Source organism: Salvelinus sp. IW2-2015, linkage group LG14, assembly GCF_002910315.2.
Source record: "Salvelinus sp. IW2-2015 linkage group LG14, ASM291031v2, whole genome shotgun sequence".
Taxonomy (NCBI): Eukaryota; Metazoa; Chordata; class Actinopteri; order Salmoniformes; family Salmonidae; genus Salvelinus; species Salvelinus sp. IW2-2015.
The window spans coordinates 38,171,641-38,195,581 of record NC_036854.1 but is presented as its reverse complement, the minus strand read 5'-3'; the positions used below and the strand labels follow the sequence as shown (position 1 = coordinate 38,195,581).

The window sequence follows — 23,941 nt, the reverse complement described above, 5'->3', positions numbered from 1 at the left end:
GGTGCATTCACCTTATGATATCCAGTGGAACAACCACTTTACAATAGTGCATCTAACTCTTTTAAGGGGGGGGGGTTAGAAGGATTACTTTATCCTATCCTAGGTATTCCTTAAAGAGGTGGGGTTTCAGGTGTCTCCGGAAGGTGGTGATTGACTCCGCTGACCTGGCGTCGTGAGGGAGTTTGTTCCACCATTGGGGTGCCAGAGCAGCGAACAGTTTTGACTGGGACTGGGACCAATTTTGACCCCCCCCTTTGTTCAGGGACACATTATTAAATTTATGTTAGTCACAAGTCTGTGGAACTTGTTCAGTTGATGTCTCAGTTGTTGAATCTTGTTATGTTCATACATGTTAAGTATGCTGAAAATAAACGCAGTTGATAGTGAGAGGACGTTTCTTTTTTTGCTGAGTTATTAAATTATTCATTTGTAGACAAACTAGAATTAAAGCCAAACCAATTCAGTGGCACAGATGGAACTATCCAAGCAGAAAATACATCTCTTTCAAATGTTGATTTTTGGTTGAGTTGACTAAATATCATTACATTTGAAATCAACCAGAGCTTGAAACCCTAGGTCTATTGTATTGTTTATTTTCAGTCGAATTCTGGGTTGAATTGAAACAATAGCTGTTGATGACTTCGCAAATGCTATATAGGCCTAAATAGCACCATTGAGGATATGTGAGTGTTGAAGTGTGGTCACATTTAATTTGCTCTGTTAAACCTACCCTTTGGAATCATTTCAATAGCAACAGTGAATCTATTTCGCCTTTAAGTGGAGACCTCTCAACAATCATTCTCACGATAGCACATTGGTAATGGTCAATGACAAATACCATAGCTAAGCAGGGCTTGGTTATTAAGACCCTGGATGAGAGACCAAAGGGTAGCTATAGATACTGTTGATTAATTCTCCAGGGGGTGCTGCCCAGCCTATTATTTTTTTCTGATAGTGCCTTCAGAAAGTATTCATACCCTTTGACTTATTCCACATTTGGTTGTTTTACAGCCTAAATTTAAAATGGATTAAATATGATTTTTTTTCTCACCCATCTACCCACCATACCCCATAAAGTGAAACATTATCGATGGGTTTAAAGAAAGAAAAAAAGCAGACATTGAATATCCCTTTGAGCATGGTGAAGTTATTAATTACACTTTGGATGGTGTATCAATACACCCAGTCTCTATAAAGATATAGGCGTCCTTCCTAACTCAGTTGCAGGAGAGGAAGGAAACCACTTAGGGATTTAATGAGGTCAATGGTGACTTTTACAGACAGTTACAGAGTAATGGCTGTGATAGGAGAAAACTGAGAATGGATCAACAACATTGTAGTTACATTGTAGTTACCACAATACTAACCCAATTGACAAAGAGAAAATAAGGAAGCTTGTACTGAATAAAAATATTCCAAAACATGCATCCTGCTTGCAACAAGGCACAAAATTAATACTGCAAAAATGTGGCAAAGCAATTCACTTTTTTGTCCTGAAAACAAATTGTTATGTTTGGGGCAAATCCAATACAACACATTACTGAGTGCTACTCTCCATATTTTCAAGCATAGTGGTGGTGACTGCATCATGTTATGGGTATGCTTGTAATCGCTAAGGACTGGGAATGGAGCTAAGCACAGGCAAAATCCTAGAGAAAACCTGGTTCAGTCTGCTTTCCACCAGACACTGGGAGATGAATTCACCTTTCAGCAGGACAATAACCACAATTCAATTCAATTCAATTCAGCAGGACAATTCAACCACAAAGACCAGAGAGGTGGTACCCATCTACCACCTCTCTGGTCTTTGTGGTTGAATCTGTGTTTGAAATTCACTGTTTGACTGAGGGACCTTACAATTATCTGTATGTGTGGGGTAGAGACATGGTAGTCATTACAAAATCATGTTAAACACGACGCAACTTAATGTAACTTGCAAAGCACATTTTTACTCTTGAACTTATTTAGGCTCAAATACTTACTGACTCACAACATTTCAGTTTTTCATTTATAATCAATTTCTATTATACATTTCTATTATACATTTCTAAAAACATAATTCCACTTTGACATTATGAGGTTATTGTTTGCAGGCCAATTTTTTCCATTTTAAATTCAGGCTGTAAAAAAGTCAAAGGTTGTGTATACTTTCTGAAGGCACTGTAACATTGAATATCTGACGTTGTTCTAAAGGTACAAATTCAACATATTTCATACAAGTTTGTCTATGTTGTAATTTACCATGATGACAATGTATTTTCCACGTAGATTCCGCGTCACAATACGTTGACAAATTATATTGAAACAACGTTGATTCAACCAGTTTGTGCCCAGTGGGAAATTACTTGCTCTCACATCACATTACATTATGAAATCAATAGTGTTCGTACAATATCATACAATTTGGAAGAGTATAGTAACATATGTCTTACCCGTTGGTACAATATCATATGAATTGGATAATGTTATTTATCATACGTCTTCGAGAACATTAGGGTTATACGTCTTTCTCTGAGACCAGGCTGCTTCTTCCATGTTGCTGGTTAGGAGAATCTATGTAAAAGGGTAGGAGAACTAACGACAAAGGTTACAGAGAATTTACTCAAATGTTAGAACTAAACGAGAAAGGTTAGGAGAGGTAGGTTAAGGTTAGGAAAAGGTTTGTCTAAAATGCTACAATTGTCCCTGGTGCGATTTGAACACACTAACTTTGGATTACTAGATGGTTGCGGTATAAAATATTCCAAAATTACTAAAAATAGAGCTTTAATGACAACAGAAACATTTGGACATAATTGGAACTTGCACAGGACAGAGTAACACTATATTCAACTCCAACAAGAACTTCTTAGCCACACCTTTCAGTGGGGGAAAAAAAAGACTGAAAAAAATAGAACAGCTCCCGTCTTGTTGACTGGGTGATGGAGAGTGGATACAGATGTCTCGTGATGCATTGGGGCTAGACGAGCTATTGATTCGGTCTGGGTCGTCCGCTCGCTGATTTATCATGTATTTTCTGTTTATAAAGGTAGATGGAGAACACAAGCGCTTTCATTTAAGTGTGCAAAATAACAGCAGCGTGGACTGGGAGTACCGGTATGGTGGTAGTCAATCTAGGACTAGGCCATGATGAATCACACCGGCCCGCGTTTCAACTCCAGAGCGGGGCTGGAGAATCGTCTTCATCAGACAGTCACAGACAGGGCGTCCATCATTGTACAGCCCATGCCAATGAACTGACTCAATAACGCCACTGCAAACACAGCAGCCACTGGTCAAGTAGAGAAATGCGTTGAGACTATAATAAACAGACTGCCATAGACTAGACATTAAAACATTTCATGACCAGAAACATGAGTTATTGGTCAATGGATGTTAGACATGCTTTCCCCCCCTATGGCCTCAGAATGGAATGATATTACACAGATTACTCCAGAGATGGTAGTAAGTGACAGTCTACCCACACACAGTATGTTAGTTGGAGCGTAAGGTCTAGATAAAATGGTGGCATTGGATTAGTGCAATATGTAGCTAATTCCAGTGGTTATGAGCATTTAGTGACAGATGCCCCTACAGAGCAGAAAGAGAAGACTATATATGGATTTAAAACAGTGTGCGCCCCAGAGACTGGTTAGTGTATTAGATCTACAGGAAGAGGAGACAGAACAAGTTCAAAAGCAGGGGGTTTAATCTGCCAGAAGCAAACTTCAAATTGTTCATTTATTTAGTTCAGATAATTGAATTAGGCCTATTTTGAGCTTTAGTATCCCCATTTGTTTTGGTGCCTTTCCTTTCCCACCCTGGGACAAAATATAACTGATATCAGAAACCTAGTGAAGTGAGACCGGAGAAGAAAGATGAGCAAGCTGTAGACAGAGACAGAAGAGGTGAATACAGACCTACAGAAGAGTTTATTGACCATGCTACACAGGTAAAGCAAAGTACACACAAGAGAGAAGATAAAGTGGAGAAGAAAAAAATCTCAAAACTACTAAGTCAGACCAAATCTCCCGACTTTGCTAGAAAATTATTTTAATTGTGCCGCTTCCAAACTATATCTGAATATTACATTTCTAGAGCTGTAAAAATGTAACTGATAGAAAATATACATGACTTCTCTTGAAAAACAGAAACTCGTTTTCTAGAAAGTTGAGGTTGTGGGATTCATCAAACAATTGTGGGTATTACATGTATATCAGCTTAAAATAACCATAGAAGGAATGAAGGTTGTTGATTCTGAATCAGGTCCTGTATCTTATTTGTTCAGATATACAAAATATATCAGCGGTTCACTAAAATATTGTTCCTTTCCTTGGCGATGCAATGTAAATTAAAACTAAGGCACATACACTTTGGTCCCAACCTTCATCAGTAAACTGCAACACGTTGACGTCACTACAGATACTCTTCTATTAGCCTCTTCCAACGCATGCAACAGCAGATTTTTTGTAACACTTTATTGGAACTGTACTTCATAATATTGCCATGACATTTGTTTCATCATCTGTAGGACAATGGCAGTTATAAAGTACAGTTCAAATGAATAAAGTACTACCAACTTTTAATTCCAATAACTAGACCAGGCAGTACATGCTTAGGAAACCACTCAACTTCTACCATTGTACATAAAAAAAAAAAGAGGTAAGGAAAACTAACATCTAAAGAACAGCAACATTGACTATTTTAGTAAATGGATGACTTGTGGAAACAAAAACAGTTAAAATGATCACACAGATGGAAACTTGGATTAAATCTGCATTGTTGGTTGTCTGTTCGCAAGAAACCTCAAGCATGGTTGTCCAAATTAGCACAAAAAATGGTTGTAAAAAGACTAATTCAACTTCAATCTCATATGGTTCCCCACTCCACAACAACTATAGTGACTAACTAAATAAAATCCGGCACAAATTCAACACCTGCAACTGAAAAGGAGAAGCTTTTTGGGTGGCAGAAGTTCAAACTGCACAGTCACATGGGAGAACAGAAATCATGTTTTAAACAAATCTTACACATCAAAATTAATGTGCCTCAAAATCTGACTGCAGGGATTCGTGTAAATATTTAAATGTAAAAAGTTGATATTGTCAGGTAAGGCACATCTTATGTAACTAATCATAATAGACGCCAAAGTCCATTTATCCACCCTTCATAATAAGAAGATGGAAAAAGGAAATGGTTTGCCTATCATACAAATGGAATATGGGACTTACACAGGGGTTAGGTGAAGGGGGTAAAATGTCCTCAAAAACATACAAGTACAACAACTTATTTTTTTTAATACACATTTTAGTTTCTGGTTCTCTCTGAAGGAATGACTGATAACACGTAGAAAGAAAAAATAGAAAGAGAAAATGTGGTCCCCCAGTCCGGAAAGAGTGAACAGGATAAACGAACGGCAGCCAAAAGCCATTTGGAAACAGAAAGCGATGGATGTTGTGGAGGATCATTATGCTGGTTTAGATGGAGGATTTGGAGAAGGACACTCTCAGGTGGTGGTTGTCACCCATGTTGTAGTTGTGGAGGTCAATCAGACCCTGGATGGCCTCTTCCACCGTCGACATCTGGAGCAGCGCCATTTTGTGATCCCTGGGAAGAAGAATTGATATTATCCTCTGCTCTCAAAAAGCCCACAGAACACACAAACATGCACATATTTGAGTTACACAGGGTCAGTCAGTGTAGCACCCTGCAGCTAGCCACAGAGCCAAAGAAATTAATTCACAACCAAATCAAGAACAACTGTAGCGCAGTTACGTTATTATAGCGGTAAGGAGAAAAAAATACTTACTGGAAAAACTTGAATGCGTTCACAGTGCCCCCGGCGTTGGAGAACAGTAGTCTCAGGTCTTCTTCAGTTACGTCCGTTCTGTCGAAACACGTGAACTTAGCATTCCAACAAAAGACAGCCAACCCAGACCATAGGGTTCCCTTTACTTTCTTTCCAGGTATAGACGTTGCCCTTACCACAGATCTGGGATCAGATTACCCTCAAAATCCGTTGAGTGAGAAACCGCAAAACTGACCTTGGATCAGGGGCTACACTAACAGACCGATGCAGGAGCTGCTTACCATGTCCAAATCCCAACAATAACCATTATGAGCCAATATAGACAACTGAGTGTCTAGTCTAGGGGCCATGACATAGACTTACGGGATGTTGGAGAGGTGGAGGGTGGTGGAGGGAGGGAAGATGTTCTGAAAGTTCTTGGAGCCGGGCTTCTTGAAGCGGTGCAGGGGGGAGTTGGTGAAGTCCTTGGTAAGGCCCTGGTCATCCAGTCCATCCCTGGGCAGCTGCACTGAGGTGTGCTTGGACAGAGCCACCCTGATGACCTTCCCATACATCTTCTGACCGTTCAGGTGACTCATCGCTGGAAGCAGATTGGATTTGTATTAAGTGTGTATGGTTTGTTTTATCCAGCTGTAATGTTCCCGAAAACAAATGCCCATGTGAGGACGTTTATCCTATCCAATTTTAGTTCATTTAACATTTATTTATCCAGTTTACATCAGGAAAATAAAACAAATATTCTTATTTGCCACTTGAGAACATGGGAAACGGAATAATATTTAAAATCCTTTTTAAGTCAGCCGGTTAACATGAGAGTTGACAGTTGGGGAAATGGATGAGAATCTTACCTAGCTGGGCTTGACTGGCATCGGCCATCTGTATCAGAGCACTGTCCTTCTTATTGTAAAGAATCTTCACCCTCTGGGTGTCCCCATAGACCCCTGTGTTAAAGCCATGAGCAGACGAGAGGAGGGCGAGGAGGAAGAGGAGACAGTGAGGAAAACAGTTAGCGCTGGAGATAGAGGGAAGGTTTAGGCAAGACAGAGAGAGAAAGAGGCTAGATAGAGACAGTAGGCTTGAGATCATTCATCAGAATTAAATGGAGGCGTGTGTCTGTAAAGGTCAGACAGAGAAACCATCAAATAGAGAAGTTAACAAGCTCTGTGAGATGTTTAGCCAATCAAACTACAGTACATGCCAAATCAATTTACCATGCATTTGAACAAATCTATGGATGGATCAATTTCAATAGCCGAAACGAGAGATTGAGAGAGATAACCAAACCAATGTAACAGAATAACCTATTCCTAAAAACTACAAGCCAAACCAGTTACAGTGTAAGGAAATAAAAATAAAATGTCTCAACAGAAATAAGCAACAACAAAAGAAGAGAGCGGTAGAGAGCTAACAATAACATACCGAAGAGAGTAAACAGACTTTGGGGCGTAACCATCTTTAGAAGGAGAGAAGAGCAAGCAGCGGAAGACAGGTAGAGAGAAGAGTCGGAGCGGAGGTAGAGAGCGTAGCGGAGATGGACAGATCATCCATAACGGAGGAGGGTGGTTTCCCGTAGAATGGTGAAGGTGGTCATGGAGTATGGTTCAGTTAATTTGGGGATAAGGTTGGTCCAAGGGAACGGGTTGGTTTTGTTCAAGCACCAATCATGAACAGTGGGGTTACAGTGATGGATGAAGCAAGGGGAATAGATGGGGGAGAGCGAGAGAGAGAGAGATATAGAGAGAGAGATAGAGAGAGAGGGGTGGGAGGGAGGAGGAGCAAATGCAAATATTAAAACAAAGTGAGGGAGGGGGACAAAAATAAATACAGGTCAGTACACTGGAAATGCAGGAGTTTGGTCAGAAAATGGCCGGTTCATGTACTTAGTCAGAACTAAACAAGCAAATAAATTGTGCCAAATGTAATCACCCCCTGGACAAACATGGGTAAGGTACATTCAATGTCAAATCATAATCACACCATAATCATAGGAGTAATAGCCTCGCAATGAAGAAACAGAGTACATGCAGTAGGCTAAAGCTTGAAGCTCAGGGCCCAGTTTTTCAAAAGGTATCTATCCGGATAGGATTAAATAGAACGGGAGTTCAAATTCAAGTCAATAATTGGTCTGTTCTATTTCTATGCATTTAATCCTATCCGATAGGCAAAATCCAGATGGATAACTTTTTAAAAACGGGGCCAAGGAGATTTCAGATGAAATGTGTTAAAGAGTATGAAGTGAATCAAATTTGTCCAAAGACCATGCACTCAAATCTTGAGACAACAGACATGAAACCACCTGAGTTATGGCATTCAACAATCATGTTTGGCCCCACAGACCAGTACCAGTCAAAAGTCTGGACATAGCAACTCAAGGGTTATCCCTTTATTTTTACTATTTTCTCCATTGTAGAATAATAGCAACCAAAAAAAGTGTTAAAACAAAATCTAAATATATTTAATATTTGAAATTGTTCAAAGTAGCCACCCTTGGCATTCTCTCAACCAGCGTCATGAGGTAGTCAACTGGAAAGCATTTCATTTAACAGGTGTGGCAGTTAATTTGTGGAATTTCTTTCCTTCTTAATGCGTTTGACCCAATCACTTGTGTTGTGACAAGGTAGGGGTGGTATACAGAAGATAGCCGTATTTGGTAAAAGACCAAGTCCATATTATGGCAAGAACAGCTCAAATAAGCAAAGAGAAACGACAGTCCATCATGACTTTAAGACATGAAGGTCAGCCAATTCGAAAAATTTCAGTCGCAAAAACAATCAAGCACTATGATGAAACTGGCTCTCATGAGGACTTGCTTCAGAGTTCAAGTAACAGACACATCTCAACATCAACGGAGGAGTGAGTGCATCAAGCCTTCATGGTCAAATTGCTGCAAAGAAACCACTACCAAAGGACACCAATAAAAAGAGATTTGCTTGGGCCAAGAAACACGTGCAATGGACATTAGACTGGTGGTCCTTTTGTCTGATGAGTCCAAATTTGAGATATTTGGTTCCAACCACCGTGTCTTTGGGAGACGCAGAGTATGTGAACGGATGCTCTCCGCATATGTGGTTACCATCGTGAAGCATGGAGGAGGTGGTGTGATGGTGTGGGGATGCTTTATTGAGAATTCAAGGCACACTTAACCAGCATGGCGACCACAGCATTCTGCAGCAATAAACAATCCATCTGGTTTGCGCTTAGTGGGACTATAATTTGTTTTTCAACAGAACAATGACCCAACACACACCTCCAGGCTGTGTAAGAGCTATTTGACAGGGGAGAGTGATGGAGTGCTGCATCAGATGACCTGGCCTCCACAATCACCCGACCTCATCCCAATTGGATTGTTTGAGATGAGTTGGACCACAGAGTGAAGGAAAAGCAGCCAACAAGCGCTCAGCATATGTGGGAACTCCTTCAAGACTGCTGGAAAAGCATTCCTCATTAAGCTGGTTGAGAAAATGCCACAAGTGTGCAAAGCTGTCATCTAGGCAAAGGGTGGTTTGTTTAACACTTTTTTGGTTACTACATGATTCCATACGTGTCATTTCATAGTTTTGATGTCTTCACTATTATTCTACAATGTAAAAAATAAAGAAAAACCCTTGAATGAGTAGGTGTCCAAACTTTTGACTGGTACTATACATGTTGAGAGTGTGGGAAGTAATAACAGAGTCATAGTATCTGAAATATAAGATCCTCTCCATAGAGATTTCATACGAGACAGGCAGACAGAGAGATCAAGTTAGGAGAGGAGAGCAGAGAGGAAAGAGATGGTTACGTTTCAGTTCAGTATGGCAAAATGAGAAGGAAGGAGAGAATAGCAGTGAGAGTGATTCAGACAATACAAAGTCATCATAAGATCTTTCATATGAGCCAGAGAGGAAAGCTTAGAGAAAACTAGAGCCCCCCCCCACCCCCCCCCTTTCCCCCCCTAGTCTTTGAAGAGAGCGAGAGGGGCTCAGTCTGCACTGGCAGACTTGGACATCATGGAGGCAGAGAGAGCGAGAAAGAGGGAAAGAGGACAATAGACAATAGAAACAAGAGCATGTGTGTTAGGCGTGTGAGAGGGGTTAGGTCCATGTCTGGATGGGAAGGTAGAACAGTACTGACCTCTTCATTGAGGTTGGAGGCCAGGAGCACGCCGCTGGAGCCAGAGTGACCAGACAGAGCCACCCTCCCTGCAGCAGCAGCCGCCGCCGCCGCAGCATTCAGCGGGCTCAGGGCACCTGGAGAGAGGTCAGAGGTTAGAGCAGGGGTCCCCGCTGTCCTTAGAGTACCAGAGAAAGTAGTGCGTTCTGTCAATATAGCTGGTAAAATAATGGTTCATAAACAACTCAAAGGGGGGCCTTGTAAAATCTGATTTTTTTAAAGAAATATTTCATATCTTCCCAAATTATGTTCTCAGTTTTATGTCTTGGTCTTAGATTTGTTTTTCACTCTCAAAATTGTTCCTAGAGAAACCAGGAAATTGAATGTTCTGCGTCCATGTCAACGGTTAAATCACATCAGGACACGTTTTCTTAGGGTCTGGAAGAAAACAGTACCAGTCAAAAGTTTGGACACCTACTCATTCAAGGGTTTTTCTTTATTTTGACTATTTTCTACATTGTATAATAATAGTGAAGACAGAACTATGAAATATCACATATGGAATCACGTAGTAACCAAAAAAAGTTAAATCAAAATATATTTTACATTTGAGATTCTTCAAAGTAGCCACTATTTGCCTTGATGACAGCTTTGCACACTCTTGGCATTCTCTCAACCAGCTTTCCAACAGCCTTGAAGGAGTTCCCACATATGCTGAGTAGGTGTCCAAACTTGACTGGTACTCTATTTTTTGTGCAATTTCCCTTTAATAGCGCATCTAGCGGGTGAGGAATGTGCCGACGTGCATGCATAGCGATGGTTCTGCATTGCCGCTGCCCATTTCATGGCAAAGTTTGCAAATAACAAATTATAGATACAAATGATATACATACTCATGATATACTGCTGCCAGGTAAGCCTACTTTGCAGTTAACGGTTAATTGAGGAGATCGAGGAAAACATTTCTGTCAACCCACAAGACAGTTATCACATCAACTGGCTTCACGCACACACCACACAGATAGACGGGCAATATTACAGATAGCCACTATTGGCTTAAAAAGCTTAAGCTAACACTAACTATGGTGGGATAATGTCAATGTTGCGTTGATTAGATAGTAGCTGGGAGCTTGAGGTGTCTGATTTGTTTATGACAGTTTGCGGTGGGAACATGTGAATTGCATGGCAAGCTACTCACAGGTGGGCTGCGAGCTACTGTTAGTTCGCGGCCGACCTGTTGGAGAATACTGGGTTAGAGGGATCAGGACTTAGACCCAACAAGAGCCTGAGGGCTCATTTGGCTCACCCAGGGCCCAGTGTGGGTGGAGACTTCACTTTAGGACCAATGGAATGGTCTAAGATGTGCAAACCCCACCCACCCAGAGCCCCGGTTGTGGTAAAACTGGCACAGCCAGTCCAGCAAGAGTGATTCCACCTGACACTGGACATTAGACTTGGGCGATATTCCGTGTATTCTCGAAATACAGGCGTCCCAGATGCATAACTCAGTTGGTAGAGCGTGTCGCTTGCAACGCCAGGGTTGTGGGTTCATTTCCCATGGGGGATCAGTTAAAACATGCATGCACCCACTACGTAAGTCACTGAATAAGAGTGTCTGCTAAATTACTAAAATGTAAATGTATGGTTTACAATGTTAGCTATACCACTGCTTATAATGCCACTGTGGGCTCCCGAGTGGCACAGAGGTCTAAGGCACTGCATCTCAGTGCAAGAGGCGTTACTACAGTCCCTGGTTCGAATGCAGGCTGAATCACATCCGGCCATGATTGGGAGTCCCATAGGGCGGCGCACAATTGTCCCCGTGTCGTCCTGGTTTGGGGTAGGCCGTCATTGTAAATAAGAAATTGTTCTTGCCTAGTTAAATAAAGATGAAATATAGTTATTTTTATTCTAACTTTAAGAAATAGAAAATGTGTCAAATAAATTACATCCAGCTCAGGTCTCAAGCTATGCATTTGGTTTGCTAACTTGCAAGTGGATATATAAAGATCAAGCTTCTTCGTTACAGCATAGACATTCAATCCCCTCCCGGATCAACAGATCCCTGTTGCCTAAAATGTTTTGTGTTAAATAAATACATCTAAATAGCACCCCTTGTGTGCAACTCCGGTAATACCGTGTACAGAAAATCTGGATACCGCCCAACCCTACTGGACATAGGAGATGGATGAAATTGACAGACATGAGCAGAGATAGACAAATAGACCCACAACACCAGAGATATAGAAAGCAGAGCTAGTCCCCTAACCAGTGTTGAGCTTCCAACACCTCCCAACCCCAAGAGCCCCAAAGAAGACATTAAGAGGAAAGAGAAAGGAAAAGAGAGGGATCTACCTGGGATCTTACCAAGCAGAGAGTTGGAGTCCTTGCCTTGAAAGGCAGCAGCCATGTTGGGGTCCATGGCAGGCTGTCCGTCCCCTGCAGGGAGCTCTGGCCGGGTGTAGTCACGGCTCTTGTCGTTGTTGTACTTGACGTTCAGGTTGACCAGCTTGGAGTAATCGATGCGGAGCGTGCAGCACGAGTTGTAGATGTTCTGACCATCCAGGGCCTGAGTAAGAATGGAAACGAGTTTCAGGTTTATTTGCACGTGGAAACCTTACTCAGCAGTGCTCTCACAATAGAAATGGTGAGAAGTGTACAAATACACCAACGAGTAATGAAATTGTACAACTCAGTTAATTTCACGGTCCCGTGTGGCCCAGTTGGTAGAGCATGGCACTTGCAACACCAGGGTTGGGGGTTTGATTCCCACAGGGGACCAGTACGAAAATGTATACACTCACTAAAGTCGTTCTGGATAAGAGCGCCTGCCGAATTACTAAAACGTAATTATGAACTCTTGAAGTGCTATGAGAGGTCTGCACGGGGTATCACAGTCTCTCTTACCCTGTGGTTCTTAGAAAAACGCTCTATCATACCTATGTATTTATTATCATCACTACTCACAATTTTGGCTTGCTGTGCGGTAGATGGGTCGTTGAACTGCAGCAGTGCCTGGAACTGATTGTTCTTGGTGAATGTGATTATCTTCATGACCGTGCCGAACTTTGAGAAGATCTAACAGACGGAAAAACAGGAAATGTGTTTAAAATACATCAACATACCTGATGTTTTACTATCAGACATAATATTAAACCACCAAAAAATAAACTAATTTCTGCAACGAGATAAGGGCAGACGAGGTAGTGGTCAACTATGTACAAAAAAATGGAGCATACCCACAAGAAAATGTATATTGCATTCATAAATCTGCTCTCCGACACAAAAATGTGAAGTTGTGAGGGTACCTGCTGCAACACATCCAGAGTGACTGGGTAGAACATGTTGTCGATGATTATTCTGAGTACAGGGCTGGATGCAGCTGTTAGACCCAGATCTGAACCCGATGTAGGGGTACCGCCTCCTTGGACCGCTGACACCGCCTGCAGGACCGCCTGGGCCCGCTGGTTTCCGGCGTCTGTTTTGAGTTCTTTGTGGTTGGAGTACTGGATGAATACGGGGACGTTACGAACATGCGGTGTCACAGTAGAGTAGTAGTTGACCATGGTAATTGCCGCTTCCTCTGTCCCCAGCTCCAAGAAAGCCTGAGGACCAATGGACAGAAAGAGAAATTAGAGTTCTATAGAGGATTAGAGGATATATACCCAATGTCATTCTATGTAGTCTTATGATACAGAAATTATACAGTTATATTCAATTAAACTTAAACATTTCTGTATTATAAGACAATATACAGGGACACAAAGCAAGGAAACTTAACAATTCACTATGAAAACTTCAACAATGTGACCATGACATTAATTTCAGACAAACACAGCCAATGTTTTCAAATCCCAATGGCAAGTTTGAGAAGGAATACCAATGGATTAAAACACAGGCAATTAGGAATCACTCAGACAAAGAAAGGAATCTAAGGGGCAAGAGCCAAACATCTCCCACTGACCACTCACTGAAAAATAGACATTTGGCAGGACCCGGCAGCGAACAAAATCTAAAACGGCTGCAGAACTGGTCTGGGCCCACTCACCTGGTTTTTCCCCTTCAGAGTCAGGATATTGGTGACCTTCCCGAAAGGTAACCCCAGGGCAATGACCTCCGTTTCTGAAGTTTCGTTGGGCAGTTTTCTGATGTGCAACACACGAGAAGGAGGAGCCTCCATCCTGTCTTCCACTCTCAGTTTTTTACTGTCACTCCCGTTGGACGTACCATCTAGATAGAATAAAATATTACTTTTATTGTCTATTTGTCACAATGTAAATTGGTCTCCTGCTCTGCGCTCAATCTGCCCACCAGAACGCACACAACCAACTTAAGGCGCACAGAATGATTGTGGTTGTGATATAGCCTGGAATCGAACCAGGGTCTGTAGTGATGATTACATCTATAGAAGAAAAGACAGAGGAAAGGGGGGGTGCCTTGTAAGAATTTGCAGACGAGTAGGTAAACCACTACTACAGTCCAAATTATTGGCCAACGTGCAATCATTGGAAAACAAACCGGATGATCTACGAATGAGACTATACTACCAACTGGACATTAAAAACGGTAATATCTTGTGTTTCAAAGAGATGTGGCTGAACGACGACACGGATAACACAGAGCTGGCTAGCTTCTCCGTGCCTCGGCAGAGCAGCTACATCTGGTAAAACGAGGGGCAGGGGTGTGTGTCTATTTGACAATAACTGCTGGTTCGTGTCTAATATTAAAGAAGTCTTGAGGTATTGCTCGCCTAAGGTAGAATACCACCACCACTTTACCTCATTTCTACCAGCAAGTCACACGTGCAACCAAAGGAGAGGGGGGAAAAAAATATACAATAATAAATAAAAACTCTGGATGACCTTTACTCCACACACACAGACACGCAAGGCTCTCCATGTGGCATATCTGACCATAATTATATCCTCCTGATTCCGGGTTACAAGAAAAAACTAACGCAGGAAGTACCAATGACTTGCTCAATATGTAAGTGATGAGATGACGTAGACGCTACAGGAATGTTTTGCTAGCACAGACTGGAATATGTTCTGGGATTCATCCAATGGCATTGAGGAGTACACCACCTCAGGCATCAGCTTCATCAAAAAGTGTTTGACGACATCGTCCTCACAGTGATGTACGTACATTTCCCAACCAAAAGCCATGGATACAGGCAACATCCACGCCGAGCCAAAGGCTAGAGCCACTGTTTTCAAAGAGCGGGACACTAATCCGGACACTTATAAGAAATTCCGCTATGCTCTCAGACAAACCACTAAACAGGCATAGCGTCAATACAGGACTAAGATTGAATCCAACTACACCGGCGCTGACACTCGTCGGATGTGGCAGGACTTGAAAACATTACGGACTACAAAGTGACGCGAGGCTACCGTACGAGCTAAATGCCTTTTATGCTCGCTTGGAGGCAAGTACCACTGAAGCATGCATGAGAGCACCAGCTGTTCCAGACGGTGATATTCGATGTGAGCAAGCCCTTTAAACTGGTCAACATTCACAAAGCCGCAGGGCCAGACCGATTACCAGGACGTATACTCAAAGCATGTGCGGACCAACTGGCAAGTGTCTTCACTGACATTTTCAGGTATTACAGACAGACTACCATAAACCCTGGGCCTAAGAAAGCGAAAGTAACCTTCCTAAATGATTACCGCCTGTAGCACTCACGTCGGTAGTCATGGATCACATCAACACCATCATAATGGAAACCCTAGACGCACTCCAATGCAAATACCGCCCCAACAGATCTACAGATGACTCCATTTCAATCGCACTCCACACTGCCCTTTCCCACCTGGACAAAAGGAACACCTATGTGAGAATGCCGTTCATTGACTCAGCGTTTCTGCATCAACACCACAAAGCTCATCACTAAGCTAAGAACCCTGGGACTAACCTCCCTCTGCAACTGAATCCTGGACTTCCTGGCAGGCCACCCCCAGCATGGCAACAACATGTCTGCCATGCTGATCCTCAACACTCCGGCCCCTCAGGGATGCGTGCCTAGTCCTCTCATGTACTCCCTGTTCACCCACGACTGCGTGGCCCAGACTCAAACACAACCATTAAGTTTGCTGACAACACAACAGTGATAGGCCTGATCGCAGACAACTATGAGACAGCCTATAGGGAGGTCAGAGACCTGGTAGTGTGGTGCCCGGACAACAACCTCTCCCTCAATGTGAGCAAGACAAATGAGCTGACCATGGACTATAGGAAAAGGTGGGCCGAACAGGCCCCCATTAACATGGATGGGGCTGAAGAGGAACAGGTTGAGAGTTTCAAGTTCCCTGGTGTCCACACCACCAACAAACTATCATGGTCCAAACACACCAAGAGAGCCGTGAAGGGGGCACGGCAACACCTTTTCCCCCTCAGCAGACTTAAATGATTGGGCATGGGTCCCCAGATCCTCAAAGTTCTGCATCTGACCGCAAGGCGATACAGGGGGCAGTGCGTACGGCCCAGTACTTCACTGGGGCCAAGCTTCCTGACATCCAGGACCTATATACACTAGGCGGTGTCAGAGGAAGGCCAAAAAAATMTGTCAAAGACCCCCGTCACCCAGGTCATAGACGGTTCCCTATGCTACCGCACGGCAAGCGGTACCGGAACGCCAAGTCTAGGACCAAAAGGCCCCTCAACAGCTTCTACCCCCAAGCCATAAGAGTGCTGAACAATAAATAAAATGGCCAAACGGAGTATTTACATTGAACCCCCACCCCCTGTATATAGCCCTGTTACTGGTATGCAATTTTCTTGATAGTTTTTGATGCGATAAAAAACAACAACATTTTATTAACTCCATTTCTTGAACTGCATTGCTGGTTAATGGCTTGTAAAGTAAGCATTTCACATTAAGGTCTACACCTGTTGTACCGCATGTGACAAAATTTGATGTTGAGGATTTCAAGATATGGATTTGGACCTGTGGAAAAGAAAATTAAGAATAAAGGGAGCAATACAGTAGCTTTCTCAGGCTACTATATTTTCTCTCTAAGGCATTACAGCAATGCTCTGAAGAGATATAGCCTATTGAAATGCACAGCAGGCAGCATCTCTATTCCAATCACATGCAAGCATGTGTGTGTGTGCCCACCTACAGAGGCGCACTAGGTTTATCAGATACTGAAACACCTCCCGTGAGGAAGACATCCACTAATACCGCCGTTCAACTTTCAAACATTCATTAATCCTTTCATTTCTTTTAATGCCGGTGGACACCGACCAAATGACGTATGCAAATTCCATTAAGAGAGGGCTGGCAAAGAGAAGATATTTTTTTTAGGACCACACTAACTTACCACTGATACTGCTCATGTCAGAGCCACTGTTGTAGAGACTGCTTGACAGCAGCTCATCTGATCCTCTCTGGAGAAAGAAAGAAAGGAAACAAAGAGCGAGAAAGAGTGAATGTGAAATAAAGGCATGACTCTCCAAGAAGAGACACCTTCCATTTGCAGTGAGCAGAGCCCCTGAAAGACCACAATGAAATAGCTCTCTCTCTGGACAGTTTGAGGAAACGGAGGGAGGACATAACACCAAGAGTCGCCTCTCATTTAGTTTTTTTTCTAGTGTCGGACGGTTTAATCTCATGGAGTCTCAAGATATCAGACATGTCATTTCATCTGGAGCTCCCCAGCGCTCCCCGAAGGCTCGGAGCTGTCCTCTGTCCGCTGGGCTGCAGTTGCTGGCTGACGTACTCCGAGCACCGCTAAAACTGACAGATGGGACAACGAGGCCTGGAGCCATTACAGACCCAACTATAGAATAGGCCTGGGTCTTAGTCTTTTTCTCTTTTGTCTGCGAGTGAATTTGAACGAAATGTTCTTTATCGCCAACATGTTTTATAGATGTGATAAATTAGATATGGAGTGCTCCCGTAGGGCCAGAGTCCACAAATACATTCCAGATAATAAAGTTGTCTTTGACTTAAAATGTGACAACTAGACCTAACTCACACCAGGGCTGGGAATGTTTCTCAAAGCAAAGTTTCTTTTGGACATTAAATATTGATGAAAAACACAGAGGCAAAGCCCAATAATACTATCAAAGGACTGTTTGTTTTTAAGAGTCATTCCTTTAGCAGAAGAGTTAACTTTGTTTTGCACCAGACGGAACTGCGGTTGTTGAACAAACTGGGTTAGGAGGGTACAGGATCAGGATGCATTTATAAAATAACACCTTTCTCCCTAAACAGAATGGACATAAGTTGGTCCTATTTAATTACTGTTGTTCTAATATCATAAAAGCTAGAAATTACAATTTGAAATGTAGCCTCATCTTTCTTATCCAATAACACACGCTCTCTCAATAGTAGTAGGCTACATTTAGGATTCTGTGTGCAGATTCTGACTTGAAAAGCTGTGCCATGTACACAAAGGACTTTAGTTTGTATTAATTGTAGTAAATGGGTGGGTTGCAAATTTGAGTTGTGTGTCCCATGTAAGGTATCTGCCCACAAAGTATAACATAGGTGTCTAAAACTGGATGGAGGCAAACCTTGACCAATGTGTTAATCGGGATGTAGTTAGCCTAATGTAACAACTAAGCTGGTTAAGAAAAATGAGTTTTGCATTGCCATAGTAATGAGAGAGAATTGTAGATGTTTCCAAGCATCTATAACCATTGACATAGAGAGGGCACTGGACTGAGGCTTACCTTTACGCCAACTGCAACATCTCCAATACTGAAAAAGAGAGGGAATATACTGATTAGCTAAGCATAATCTTTCCACAATACAGAGCATGCTGCTTATCTAGCTAGCTACAGTTCAACTGGCTAGTTAGTTAACTCGCGGGATAGAGACGGTAGCTAGCCAGCTAATGTCACCTAGTAACAGTAACGTTATTAGCAGATACTTTATGTGCAGCACAGTCACCCAACAAGCTAACGTTAGTAGCGGCATGTTCTAGTAGATTCGAGCTTGCTAGCTAGCATAGGAAGTTAGCAAACGCTAGCCAGATAGCTAACGTTACCCATGGTAAGATGCGCAACTTAGCTGGCTAGTGCCGTGGCTATCTACAAAAAGAAAACCAGACGTTTCTTTCCACAAGCACATAGTTATAACATGTTGATTATCTGACCACATATAAAAGGGGAAACATGTATGGCAATTCAAGTTAACCAGGATTTATTTTTAGCTAACGTTAAACGGTGTTGACGACTTCTACTTTGAGTTGATAGCTAGCTAACGTTAGCTAGTTAGCTAGATTTCCGATCAACAAAGGATTCAATGAATGATCAACGCACAAGCGAGGACGACACACCCTCGCATGGAATACTATCCAGAGCTAGTTAGCTAACGTTGGACTGTGCAATGTATTATTCAGCTATGTATTACCTAACGTAAGTTAGCTAATATTAGCAGGCTACTAAACAGTTTCGGAAACAAAATATACTTTGTTTACGTAGCTACCGTTAGCTAAATAGGTCAAGCTAACTTGCCATCGCTCTCTCCCAGTTCACTGACATTGATCAGCCAGGAGTTAGTTAGTAGCTACTAGTAGCTAACCAAGCTAAGGTAACGCTAGCTAGCTAAAACAAACCATAGCTAGAATCTGACGTTAGCTACTTTACTTTTAATCAACGATATATTGCCGCACATGATGCATTCATTCAAGAAAAACACAAGCTTCGTAGAAGGCCGATTATACATACCCGTCCATTGCCAGAAAATCCTTCTAAACGACACAGTTTTCTGCAATGTTCTCTTGCCAACAACAGAAAACAAAATGGAGGGACTGGAGACCGTGGCGGAAATAGTCGAATAAGGCGGAAATAGTCGAACAAAAAACGTGTTTCGTTTCATGCAGCGTCATGCTTTTTTGTGTTTATTAAAGACGAGAGCATTTTAAGAGATAGTGGTACAACTGTTTTGTATTTTATAGTGGCTTTAAATTGATGAATTACCATTAAGAAGTCTTCATCATTTGACTTGGCCATTGAGATTTGTTTTGTTATTTAATGTGACTCTGGATTGTGCCTACATCAAACATGATCATGTCACATGGCTATATTACACACATTGCATGATCACTGTCCTCTGCTGATGGCAAACGGAGTGTTCAATACAACAGACATAGCTTGCCTTGGCCTTGTTGGTTATTATTTGAGGGTGTTTTCATATAGGCTATCTGTTGTACCATTTATAAATGAAAGCACTTTATGTATCTAGCTATTCCCCCCCATTTGAAGGTGTAATACGTATTTGGACACATTTGCTTGAAGTGTATTACATTCAGTCAAAGTTTAGTATTTGGTCCCATATCCCTAGCATGCAATGACTACATCAAGCTTGTGACTCTACAAACTTTTTGGATGCATTTGCAGTATCTTTTGGTTGTGTTTCAGATTATGTTGAGCCCAATATGAATGGTAAATAATGTAGGCCTATTGTGTCATTTTGGATTCACTTTATTTTAAATAAGAATAGAATGTGAATGCTACCATGATTACGGATAATCATGAATAATAATGAGTGAAAAAGTTACAGATGCACAAAGATCATGATCCCAAAACATGCTAACCTCTCACCATTGCTAACCTCTCACCATAACAGGAAAGGTGGAAGAAAATGGGGGGCGGTATGATTTTCATGGGTAAACTTAAAAAACGTAAAAACATTAAATACACTATAATAGTGTAACGACCCTGGGTTTATAAGCGCGGAAATCGACTCTGCCGCTTGAGCATGCTTTTGCGGCACAGTCGATAGCGCGCCGGACCTCGGGCTAGGAGGTCGAGGGTTCGAGACCTGCTCCCTGCCTGTTTCATTACAATATACACTACCAGTTTTAGAATACCTACCCATTCAAGGGTTTTTCTTTATTTTTGCTATTTTCTACATTGTAGAAATAACTATGAAATAACACATATGGAATCATATAGTAACCAAAAAAAGTATTAAACAAATCAAAATTTACTTTATATTTGAGATTCTTCAAATAGCCACCCTTTGTCTAGATGACAGCTTTGCACACTTTTGGCATTCTCTCAACCAGCTTCACCTGAAATGCTATTCAGTCTTGAAGGAGTTCCCATATTATGCTGAGCTCTTGTTGACTGGTCTTCCTTCATTCTGCGGTCCGACTCATACTAAACCATCTCAATTTGGTTGAGGTCGGGGATTGTGGAGGCCAGGTCATCTGATGCATCACTCCATCACTCTCCGTCTTGGTAAAATAACCCTTACACAGCCTGTGTTGAGTGTTGGGTCATTGTCCTGTTGAAAAACATATGATGCTGCCACTAAGCCCAAACCAGATGGGATGGCGTATTTCTGCAGAATGCTGTGGTAGCTATGCTGGTTAAGTGTGCTTTGAATTCTAAATAAATCACAGACAGTGTCACCAGCAAAGCACCCCCACACCATAGCACCTCCTCCTCCATGCTTTACAGTGGGAAATATACATGCAGAGATCATCCGTTCACCCACACCGCGTCTCTCAAAGACACGGCAGTTGGAACCAAAAAAACTCACATTTTGGACTCCAGACCAAAGGACAAATTTCCACCGGTCTAATGTCTGTTGCTGATGTTTCTTGGACCAACCAAGTCTATTCTTCTTATCGGTGTCCTTTAGTAGTGGTTTCTTTGCAGCAATTCGACCATGAAGGCCTGGTTCACGCAGTCTCCTCTGAACAGTTGATGTTGAGATGTGTCTGTTACTTGAACTCTGTGAAGCATATTTTTGGGCTGCAATTTCTGAGGCTGGTAACTCTAATGAACTTATCCTCTGCAGCAGAGGTAACTCTGGGTCTTCCTTTCCTGTGGCGGTCCTCATGAGAGCCAGTTTCATCATAGTACTTGATAGTTTTTGCGACTGCACTTGAAGAAATGTTCAAAGTTCTTGAAATGTTCCGAATTGACTGACCTTCATGTCTTAAAGTAATGATGGACTGTCATTTTTCTTTGCTTATTTAAGCTTTTCTTGCCATAATATGGACTTGGTCTTTTACCAAATAGGACTATCTTCTGTATACCACCCTACCTTGTCACAACACAAGTGATTGGCTCAAATGCATTAAGAAGGAAATAAATTCCACAAATTAACTTTTAACAAGGCACACCTGTTAATTAAAATGCATTCCAGGTGACTACCTCATGACGCTGGTTGAGAGAATGTCAAGAGTGTTCAAAGCTGTCATCAAGGCGAAGGGTGGCTTTTTGAAGAATCTCAAATATACAATATATTTTGATTTGTTTAACACTTTTTTGGTTACTACATGATTCCACATATGATTCCATATGTGTCTTTACTATTATTATACAATGTAGAAAATAGTAAAAATAAAGAAAAACCCTTGATGTGTTCTAAAACCTTTGACCGGTAGTGTAAGTGAATTTGTCAGAATACTTATGACACCTTCAAATGAATACAGTGCCTTCAGAAAGTATTGACACCCACATTTTGTTATGTTACAAAGTGGGTTTAATTGATGTTTTTGTGTCAACGATCTACACAAAATACTCTAATGTCAAACTAGAAGAAAATTCTAACATTGGTACAAAATGTATGAAAAATTAAACTCTAATATATTCGAGTGGTACAGTGGTCTAAGGCACTGCTCTCAGTGCAAGAGGTGTCACTACAGTCCCTGATTCGAATCTAGGCTGTATCACATCCAGCCGTGATTGGGAGTCCCATAGGGTGGAGCACAATTGACCCAGCATGGTCCATGTTTGGCCGGAGTAGGCCGTCATTGTAAATTATAATTTGTTCTTAACTGACTTGCCTAGTTAAATAAAGGTAAAATAAAAAAATAAAAAATAAAAAAAGTATTAAACCCCCTGAGTCAATACATGTTAGAATCACCATTGGCAGCCATTACAGCTCTGAGTCTTCCTGGGTAAGTCTCTAAGAGCTTTGCACACCTGGATTGTACAATATTTGCAAGTTATTCTTAAAAAATTATTCAAACTCTGTTAAGTTGGTTGTTGATCATTGCTAGATAGACATTTTCAAGTCTTGCCATAGATTTTCAAGCCGATTTAAGTCAAAACTGTAACTAGACCACTCAGGAACATTCAATGTCATATTGGTAATAAACTCCAGTCCTTGTGTTTTAGGTAATTGCCCTTCTGAAAGGTGAATTTGTCTCCCAGTGTCTGTTGGATTTTGCCTGTGCTTAGCTCTATTCTGTTTCTTTTTATTCTAAAAAAAAGTCTATAGTCCTTGCCAATGACATGCAACCCATAACGTAAGGCAGCCACCACCATGCTTGAAAATATGAAGAGCGGTACTCAGTGATTTGTTGTGTTGGATTTGCACCAAACATAACACTTTGTTTTCAGGAAATATAGTTCATTTCTTTGCTATATTCTTTGCAGTTTTATTTTAGTGCCTTATTGCAAACAGTTGTGTTTTGGAATATTTTTTATTCTGTATGGGCTTCCTTGTTTTCACTCTGTCAATTAGGTTAGTATTGTGAACTACAATGTTGTTGTTCCATCCTCAGTTGTCTCCTATCACAGCCATTAAACTCTGTAACTGTTTTAAAGTCACCATTGACCTCATGGTGAAATCCCTGAGCGATTTCCTTCCACTACGGCAACTGAGTTAGGAAGGATGTGTCACATCTGCTCCTGCAACGCCCTCTACTGCTCATCCTGTGTCTCCTTGACCTGCCGCTCCCCCAGTACTCTCTCCCTCTCCCTCTCTCTCTCTCTCTCTCTCTCTCTGTGTGTGTGTGATTGTGTGGGCAGAGACAGGTGTGCTGGAGTCACAGCAGATCCCCACCAGCTGCAACCTGTTCCATAATCAAGACCTCTACAAATACTCAGCCCTGCCACTTCCACGCTGCCGGATCGTAATCTCTGCTCAGTCAGTCCATGGTCTAGCCGTTTGTTACTATTCAGATCCTGCTATCCTGTTGTGCCTGTTTTCCTTGCCTGATGCTGTTTTCCTCTCCACGACAGTTCTGTCCGCTCTGTCTCTGGTCCCTGTCTCCTGTCCCAAGTCTCATCATCCTGCTCCTCTGTCCTGGATTCCCCACTCTACCCCACTCTACCCTCTTGGATTGCGCTCCGGACCTGCTT

General features: G+C 41.9%; 1 protein-coding gene across 2 annotated transcripts; it reads right to left on the bottom strand.

Annotated features, from left to right (window-relative positions):
- Positions 1-5,259: 5,259 nt before the first annotated feature.
- On the bottom strand, positions 5,260-19,674 carry ptbp2a (polypyrimidine tract binding protein 2a). 2 transcript variants are annotated; one of them, XM_024000155.3, is made up of 13 exons: positions 19,562-19,674; positions 18,563-18,590; positions 17,206-17,272; positions 13,929-14,110; positions 13,189-13,485; positions 12,848-12,958; positions 12,236-12,449; positions 9,902-10,017; positions 7,208-7,241; positions 6,637-6,729; positions 6,152-6,368; positions 5,789-5,866; positions 5,260-5,586 (listed from the first exon to the last, which is right to left on the bottom strand). In XM_024000155.3, the coding sequence occupies exons 1-13, from the start codon at positions 19,567-19,569 to the stop codon at positions 5,457-5,459; spliced, it is 1,575 nt and encodes a 524-aa protein (XP_023855923.1). In that variant the 5' UTR covers positions 19,570-19,674; the 3' UTR covers positions 5,260-5,456. The 2 variants fall into 2 exon arrangements, with proteins under 2 accessions (XP_023855923.1, XP_023855924.1); XM_024000156.3 differs by having other exon boundaries at positions 12,248-12,449.
- Between the last annotated feature and the right edge of the window lie 4,267 nt (positions 19,675-23,941).

Bases quoted from the DNA above. Each gene is read 5' to 3' on its own strand.
- ptbp2a (XM_024000155.3), bottom strand. The intron at 10,018-12,235 runs GTAGATCCCTCT...ACCTCTCTCCAG, and splicing joins TCTGCTTGGTAAGATCCCAG to GTGCCCTGAGCCCGCTGAAT. The intron at 6,369-6,636 runs GTAAGATTCTCA...ATCTGCTTCCAG, and splicing joins TGCCAGTCAAGCCCAGCTAG to CGATGAGTCACCTGAACGGT.